The sequence below is a fragment of the Brachyhypopomus gauderio genome, chromosome 2, assembly GCF_052324685.1.
Source record: "Brachyhypopomus gauderio isolate BG-103 chromosome 2, BGAUD_0.2, whole genome shotgun sequence".
Taxonomy (NCBI): domain Eukaryota; kingdom Metazoa; phylum Chordata; class Actinopteri; order Gymnotiformes; family Hypopomidae; genus Brachyhypopomus; species Brachyhypopomus gauderio.
Window position 1 is genome coordinate 4,754,579 of NC_135212.1, and position 8,897 is coordinate 4,763,475.

Here is an 8,897-nt window from a genome sequence, read left to right on the forward strand (position 1 = left end):
TCCTGATGAACTGATTCCTCTGGCTAACTACAATGTATTCAACCATTTTGAGAAGTTCCATTCATGTGTCAAGCTGGTCAGGACACCAGGGTGTTCTGCGGGTTCTCTGCAGTCGTCAGAGCAGGTCACCCCTGTATACTCACTATGCAAGTTTCACAAGACCCCACAATCTGCACATGGCCTCCTGGTGTCAAAGTGGGTGTTAGCGTTTACAACTCTAATAGGAGGATGAAGCTGATTTGTCCTTCCGGTCATAAAGACGGTATAAAAACACGACCGTGAGAGTGAGTTGACTCGATTTGCTAGTTTGCAGAGCATCTCTCTCTACTTTGTCTGTCTCACTAATCTTGCTGGTCAGCTGCGTTCCCAGCTAACCGTGATATTACAGGATATTGCTGTAGTTAAAAATAAAATGTTAAGTCCCTTATTGAATCAGTACAGGATGACTAGTTGTGTCTTTTCATGCATGTTTTTGTTCAAATACAACAGTGATGAAAATAACATAATAGTGATTCAATCCAAAACCATTTTTTCAAGGTCACCATAAAATGAAAATGGCTTACAGTGTGTAGCATTAAATGGTAGACGTGACAGCAGTGGGTCAGCCTTGTCTCTGGCAATGAATACAGGTCAAAGGTCACAATTTTATACCTGGGCGTGTTGGTGTGGGTGTTTACGTCCATAAGTGTGTGTTCGTATCACTTGTGGCTTGTATTGTTAGCGTTATGTGTTGCACATACATCTTTATATTCTGGTATTTAAGTGTGTGTCTATGTGTATCTGTATGTTAACCATAGTGGCTGTAATAAATGCACAGTGTAGCCTGCTCGGCTTCTTGAATGTCCCTCACATCCTCACAATACCATTCTACATCCATAGCAACAGTACATTGTATGCAAATTGGTTGACATGGAGGAGGGTGGGTGAACTGATCATTAAAAAAAAAGATGATTTCCATCTATTGGTTTTGAGAAGAGAGCTTATTATGTAACTAATAATAACTGAATTATGGGAAATATGCATTCACATACTGTATGCACGTACAAAATAAAGTTTATACATTAACAGCTTTTTGTTTTCACCTTTAGATCTGCTAATCCAAGAGGTTCATATACTTTTACCACTTACATGTGTAATGGTGGATAGTTTAAAATAAATAAAGGACAATTTTTTGTCTCATTTGCTTGATTTGGTTCTCTTTACCTACTTTTAGAACTCGCAACAATCTGATGACATTTTAGGTCAAATGTATGCAGAAATATAGAAACATGCTCAAGGGTTTTATCTTGTAATCTTGTAAAATCTTGTACACATGGGCAGCTCAAAATAGAAGTGTCTCGATTATAATGATCCATTTCCAAGTTTAGGGGATTTCATTGTAATTTATTGGTTTCTTAGAGTTCTTTAGCTTTGATCCTCAGGTGTGACCACAATAACCTGCTTGACAAACACAATCTGACAGTTATGAAAAATATGTTTAGACAAGCGTGCTGCTGGAGGTGAAACCGTCAGGACATCACCACAAGACAGCACGCCGACAGGTTATCAGACGTACAAAACTAGCAAACCGAGACCTTGCTGTATTTTGAATAGCTATATTTTATTTTTGGAGGCTTAGAGTGCGTCATATCAGTACCTTGGTATGACTTGTGGGGCTGTCGAGAAGAAAAGTGGCTTTCATCGCATCCTGGAAGGCGCAGGCTCCGTAGAGAGACTGAGCATAGTAGAGCTTGTAGTCCTCCACCTCAGGGTGCAGTTGAGTTAGCTGCTCATAGCACTCTGCGGCATTGGTGAAGTCCTGCATGTGATAATAGCAATAGCCCAGGAGAGACAGGGCCGCTCTGGACTGTAGAAGATAAAACACAGTGGAGGAACAGTCAGGAACATGTATGGTGCACAACATTCAGTGCTTGCCTACGTCTGACATTTGTTATGCTAGTGTAGAATCAGCTGCAAATCAACCTCTAGAGATGGTAACCTTCATGTTTAAAAGTTCCCAAACCACATACATTCACTGATATATTATTAGTATTTATAATTAATGTAATAATATTATTTTAGAATATTTATAGCACTCAAAATCATTAGTAACAACTACAAATTATGGTTTGTATTTCTTTACTCTGAAACAATCATCTAGTATCTAGCACCTGATCAAAACAGTTTGCGCATAAATAATTAGAATCCAGGTTTTGAAAAACACGTTTTCATTAAATTGATACCATTATAGTAACTTAGGTGCTCCTTTCCATCAATAAAGGTTTAAAATACCGATTAAAGGGGATCACAGCTGTACTGGAGACCAACACTCACCTTCATCTGCTTCTGGAGTTCAGTGCTGAGGATGTGAATGGCGTCTCCATAACGTGCGTCCTTGATCTTAAAACACGAGATAATTTATGGTGTTATCATATAAAACAAGCACATTTTAACACGTTTAAACGAAAAAGGCACCACGCAAAGTCATAAGCACAGTCATTGTAGTCGAGATGACAAGCATCAGTAAGCACACACTTGGGTTAGCTTTAACATTGCTAACTATATAGCAGGTTATGGTGAAAAAAGAAAGAATAAACTCGCCATTTTGTACACAGTGGCGGTATACTCGCCGTCCTTAATTGGGGTGAATGTCATGACTGACGTCCGTCTTGTTTAATATAAAATACGTAGATACGCAAATCTCAGCAGATTCTTAGATAGCTTAACTAAGCTAGCTAGCTAACTAGCAAGCGTTCTTTACGCAGATGTGGTAGCTTAGCAACAAGACCGAAAAAGGAAATGACGTATGCAATATGTGTTAAAAGTCCGCGGAGTTGTAGCATAACGTTAGTGTAATAATAGGTGGATAATTCTGTAGAAATGAACACAATTACAACCTCTTGTATGACTTAAGGCAATAAAGTGGTATAAGCCCAGACAGCAGTAGTGCTTGAGATGGACTATGAGGACACAAGCCATATGTCCAAAGTATAGGCCTAATGTCCTGTTTGGAAACACAGGCTGAAAACTAAAACAAAGACAATTAAGATGAAACTTGGAAACTGAATTCCATAAGGATACGAAGATTAATTAAATGCCTTGCCAAATAAGAAATATAATAAATCTTAGGAGTAATTAGAGCTTAACTGACGTTACCTGTAGAAGTACACAAAAGAGGCAGCGTACAAAAGAATGATGTCCTCTTCACCAAAGACCCATATAAAGTCTATTCTGTTGCAGTGCGACATGAGCGTGACTGTAGATCCACCCAGTGCGAGTAGAACCATCCTGGGTGAGCCTATGGGAGCATGAATCATGACACAACTCCAGTACTCAGTTAGGAGAGCTGAAAGCAGAGTACCACAAATATCCTAGAGCTACCATCACAACAGCAGATGTCCAGGAGCAGGTGACAGACACAAACTGTGTAACACTGAACTGTAACATCATCCTTGCTTACTGGACAAAAATAAACAATAACACAGCATAAGCCCCTAGCAGAATACACCAGCGGCTGTATCCAAACTGGCTAACACAAGGATAGGAGTCAATACTGGTCATGGAAGACCCCAACAAGAGACAAGCGCCATACAGAACTCCACAACAAGGAAGCTCCTCTCAGGAACACTAGGCACCAAGCTGAAGGGGCATAGGCTATGTGCATGCACATGAGCATCCCTGAAGGGGAACGGAAACAATAAATGATGTCCCGATGCAACAGCTACACCCAAAGGTTTACATCCAGCTACACCCATTTTAAAGTTTAAATGGTCCTTTGTATCTCAAAACATGGATTTCCATTCTATACTAGGAATGGACATTGACATAAATTCAGGAATGTAAGGTGGTCCCATGTTTGGACAGGAATTAGCTTGAACATAAGCGTTGTCTCATTCTTATAGTTTTCTCCCTAAATAAAAACTAAACTTTCATTCAGGTTAGCTCATTCAAGTTAGCTAATTCAGGTTAGCTCATTCAGGTTAGCTAATAATTTCATTATATTATGCATTCTTACTACTACAAGTCTAGTAGTACCTCTACTTTTCTGTTTGTTTTAATAACTATGTTGCCCTTGCTTTTACTGGTCCTCAAGATGCTCTTCTCGAGTCGTCAAAAAACAAAATCAAAAAGAAAAGATGCTAGGAAACGGGCAGGGTGAAAGCCAAGTTTGGAGTTCCAGGCTCTGGTAGGCCTTCATCTGGGTCAAATACCACTTAATGTACAGAGAAGATCTTCTGTAAGAGATACCAGTGATTTATTGCAGTTTTTTGTTAGATCCACAATAAATCCACATTTACTTTCAATTAACTTACCTCTATGTGCTTCAATTGTGTAAATCTATATTACACAAAATAATGGAGGAAGGGCAAATGCTTAGTTTTTGGTATACGTCCTTTCATTTGACTGTGGACATTGTCTTCATTTGTGACTCTAAAATCATTTTGTATTTCTTTACAGTACAGTCAGGTTAAATTTGCTATGAGTATGGAGATCAAAGCTTTGACTTTCTGACATCTCTCTTGCCCTTGGTGTACTGTTCAGTATATACTTTATGTTTGGAGCCCTAAGGGGTTTAGAAAGACACTTACCTTCCTAGAGGAATTTGTTTTTTAAAATGAAGGATGAGAGACTATTTCCGATTACACTGAAAAGAGTGTTAAATTCTCTACATGAGAATAGTCAGTTACACAGGAGATGAGTTTAAAATACAGGGTTTAATATTTTGTCCAGTTTTGGTGTTTGTTTTTATATAAATAGATTTCTTGATGTGAGTCTCCTAATTACATCTAACAATACTATGTACAATATGTTTTAGCTTGATGTTCTTTTAATTTATGTTTAAAAAATATGCTAACTTGTGTTTCAATGAAATTTGTCTGTTGTACTTAGATTTGTAACATTTGGTATTAAGTAACTGTGTGTGTGTGTGTGTGTGTGTGTGTGTGTGTGTGTGTGTGTGTGTGTGTGTGTGTGTGTGAGTGTGTGTGTGTGTGTGTGTGTGTGTGTGTGCGCGTGTGTGTGTGTGTGTGTGTGTGTGTGTGTGTGTGTGTGTGTGTGTGTGTGTGTGTGTGTCTGTGCTTTGTTCACAGAATACATTCTACATAGTAGCATAGGTAGGTTAGAATTCAAGATACCCTTGAGCCAGGCCACTACTAAACTATAGGAAGCAATGCTATTACCTAGTATTTCAGCTAATAGAGAGCATGTGGGTGGTGAATTAAGTTACCTTCATTGATTGGGTACAGAGATGGCATCCTCTTTGGTCACTTGGGCCCCCCTCATGGATCAGACATGCAAATTCTGGGCAGTGTACACTCTCAATGTCAGTGGGCCCCTATAAATGCCAGTCAACGAGCAAAATGGGCCCCTCTCCCTACTCGGGCCCTGGGTAGTCAGGTCCCCTTTTCCCCCCACTACCACGCCCATGCAGGCATGCATCAGATGGGCTCCCTTACATGGACAGAGCATGGAGAAGTCACCTCTCCAACTCACTGGAGCATCTTTTGGTCAGTTAGGTGCAGAGCTGAAGCTCTCTTGCAGCAACAAGGCTTTCTTCATTGACTGAAACACTGCCACCATCAAAGCACCAGCAATTATTATTAATTAAAAAGCATATTAATCTGGGATGGCCCCAGAGCAGGCACAGATAGACTAGTTAGCCCTGGAGATCAGGACCAGGGGTCCACCCGAAAAAATCCCTGGAGTCAAGAGGGTTGGAGATACCGAGTCCTTGGTCCTCCATGGCACGCTACTGAAGGCTTGGGTGTGGCTCTTGTCCCTTGGATGGAATCCATGTCATCACTTCCTCACTTCCTCAGGAAGCCAGATCAGGTAACCCGGTGGAGAATGACAGTAGTGCCAACATGCCCAACATTCCCAGTGAGCACCAGGAATCCACCCAACCTTCCCAGCAGACCTCTGGCACTTTATTGCCCCAATGGAGAGCTCTGGGGAGGATCGAGCCCCCAATGAACTCTAGGAAAGCCAGCAGCATGTGTAACTAAAAAACTAAACATAAATGCATAAAGGACATATCCACCTAGCAGAGGTTACAGGCGAGGGGTGGGGTGTGGGCTGTTGGAGGGATTCCAATTATTTACTAAAGGATTTTAATTTATTTCATTAACATTACATGCATTTATTGAAAGAAAATGTTAGCCTATAATTAGTTAAATTAGATTTACCTTATTTACATAAGGTTAAGGTTACATAAGGTACATAAGGTTTCTCTAATTGTTTTCCATTAAATTGTGTGCGTGCGCATAAGCAAGGGCGTGTAAGGAGGTGGTGCAGGTCTCTGTATGTGGGTGTGTTTATGTGTGCATTCACTAAAGACAGTTTGGATGAGGAAGAAAAATGGGAGGGTGTGTGTTGTATATTCAGGACTTCTTGAAGCATGCACTGAATACCACAGTTAGTGGCTCTGTTTTGCCATTACTGTTTCATAGGTGCTTGGAGACACATTAAGGAGCTCACTTTCCTACTATCTGACAGGTTTGTAAATTTTAACTCTTCAATTTCCTATTATATGTCCCTGAAGGATGTTATTTTCATATATATACTTCCTTGCAGTTAATATTTTCAATATATAAAGTTATGCTTTTCCATATATCTTAAATATCACATTATTTTATATTTGCTTGAAGTTCAGTTTGTATTTGCTTGAAGTCATCTTCATAGAATTGTTTTCCTTAGAAATGTTTGCTTAGAAGACTAAGGAAGGAAAAGTTTCTTTAGAAGAGTGACTGATGTGATCAGGTAGATTTCTGAAAGCATGCAGAGCCCTGAACTCTCACCTCTGAGACAAAACTCTTTTCAGTATATGAGTATGTACTGTCAGTATATTTATTGGGTCTGTATAAGCTTGCAATAAGGGTGAAATAACAGGCTCTGTATATTTTTGCACTTTATTTCTCATAGCAAATATCAAAAATGATCACTGGAAATTTAAATGTAAAGAAACAGGGTCTGAAGACAAGGGTTCAGAATGTTCCGGATAGTGCAGGAGAGAAGAACCTACACACCATTGACGCTCGGACTAACCATCTGGGTTCCTTTGCCTGTTTTTTGAGGAGGTGGCGGAGCCAGAATGGGTTTCAGGTTCAGCTTGCTGCTTCTGTTTTTGGCTGTGGTCATTGTGTCCAGCCAGAAGAAACGCCCTGCTAAACAGGAATGGAATTACCGAGATGGCTGTAAGCTTTGTTTCCTGAAAGTAGTTATTATTCACAGAAGCGCAACACTTTAATGCATCTGTTGTTTATGTACTCGTCGATGCATTTGTGCTCAGAATGGTTTATTTAGTCTGTAATAAAAAGGAAAGGCTGTTAAGTGCTTCCCCTCTGGTTCCCCAGCCGAGAAAGTGAGCATGAGAGGTGTGTCCAACTTGACTCAAGTTCTAGATGACTGGAGGTTTGATATCCTGAACCAGATGAGGGGCCTTCTGCAAAATGACCACCAGTCCCTGCTGCCTGACTACTCCAGGTACTGTTGCACGTGCTTTCCATCAGCTGCTGATGCACATGTTTCCAATTTTGAGTGTTTAATCATCGGTAAGTGGAGAATAAATATCATTTGTTTGTCATGTGTAAGACGTACAGCAGGAACAGTAAATTGCTGGTTTGGGGTATGTGGGAACACCATGGTCCCATGTTCCTGGATTTATTTCAGAGCGGACCATCTCATTATGTTGGAGAAAAAGAGCTGGAAACTGTGCAGACTCTTACACACTCCATCAGGAACTTCCTGGCTCCCTTTGGTTGGGCCTCTGGTCTTGCCCCTTCCCCCTGGGCTACAGTGCCAACAATCGCAAAACCCACTAGTGGTTACATCCAGGCACCTTCTATATTCTCCCACTGTGTGTGTGTGTGTGTGTGTGTGTGTTATATGCACTATTCAGGATTCAGCCTCTTTCAGAAGCTTTGAATGACTTGTACAAGGAGTTCGACGCTTTGAAGGCTCACCTCGGTGAGCTCACGGAGAAGTTTGGGCCCATCGAGACCTTCATTGATGAACTGAAGAAAGAGAAGACCACAGGTGTTTCGGCCACCGCCCCGGTCCGCAGAAAAATCATCAAGAAGAAAGACCCTACCTCATGAAGACTCCACCTTCTCCCGATTTCCCCAGCAGAGCTGGTTATCTCCCCAAAGCCGGAGACAGCAAACCCCCTCAACCCGCCCCTCCCCCATACCATGATATATATGTTTTCTTTTCTTCCTGTAGAGCTTGTACACTTCTTAGCATCTTGTTTCTGCATGTTGCTAGGAAACAGGTTATAAACAATATGCTGACTAAGATGACCCTTCCGTGGTTTGGATAGCACACGAAAACAGCAATTAGTAAATGTGCACGCCGGCACTAAAATAAATTAGGAAGTCATTTACCTAAAAGCTGTAGATAGGTTATATTTCAATTGGCACACTTGGTACTCCATAACCTCATCCAATTGTGGCTATCAGCAACTATAGATTGAAGAACTTTTTGCCAAATACTTTTGGTGACTTACAAAAACATTGCAATCCCAGTATATTAATTTCACATATTAACCTAGCATATATCCAATCTGAGCACCTATATTTGGAACATTATTGTACATTTATATCTGTGTAGAGAGCATGATATTGTGATGATTTTTCCTTTGGCTCATACTGGCAATCTTATATAAGCTATAAACTGAAAATAAATGTATTTGAATGCCCTATCTGTGATTGATAACTTGCCAAATATATATTATATGTAAAATAAAATATACATGAAATATATATTCACCATATAATGATAACTTGAGCAACAAAAAAGTGTAGTGTTTCTTCTCTACCACCAGAGGGAAATCTAAACTTATGGCTACAAAGAAATAAAACCATTCCAAATAGTTAAAGAAGGGTCATGGCCAACACTTGCTGAACCAGAGGTGCAATATT

The 8,897-nt window shown here is 40.2% G+C and overlaps 2 protein-coding genes across 4 annotated transcripts in view; one reads left to right on the forward strand and one right to left on the reverse strand.

Moving 5' to 3' along the window:
* ift70 (intraflagellar transport 70) overlaps positions 1-2,770 on the reverse strand; it is a 10,658-nt gene extending 7,888 nt beyond the window's left edge. For both annotated transcript variants that reach the window (XM_076983287.1, XM_076983277.1), the window contains exons 1-3: positions 2,581-2,770; positions 2,314-2,379; positions 1,637-1,846 (exon numbers count right to left, since the gene is read on the reverse strand). In XM_076983287.1, the coding sequence (XP_076839402.1) occupies positions 1,637-1,846; positions 2,314-2,379; positions 2,581-2,634 (330 nt within the window). In that variant the 5' untranslated portion in view covers positions 2,635-2,770. The remainder of the gene's footprint in view (positions 1-1,636; positions 1,847-2,313; positions 2,380-2,580) is intronic.
* A 3,550-nt stretch (positions 2,771-6,320) lies between these two features.
* On the forward strand, positions 6,321-8,677 carry LOC143484535 (uncharacterized). 2 transcript variants are annotated; one of them, XM_076983320.1, is made up of 4 exons: positions 6,321-6,474; positions 7,056-7,172; positions 7,332-7,461; positions 7,877-8,677. In XM_076983320.1, the coding sequence occupies exons 2-4, from the start codon at positions 7,070-7,072 to the stop codon at positions 8,073-8,075; spliced, it is 432 nt and encodes a 143-aa protein (XP_076839435.1). In that variant the 5' UTR covers positions 6,321-6,474; positions 7,056-7,069; the 3' UTR covers positions 8,076-8,677. The 2 variants fall into 2 exon arrangements, with proteins under 2 accessions (XP_076839435.1, XP_076839441.1); XM_076983326.1 differs by having other exon boundaries at positions 6,342-6,474; positions 7,053-7,172.
* Positions 8,678-8,897: the final 220 nt, after the last annotated feature.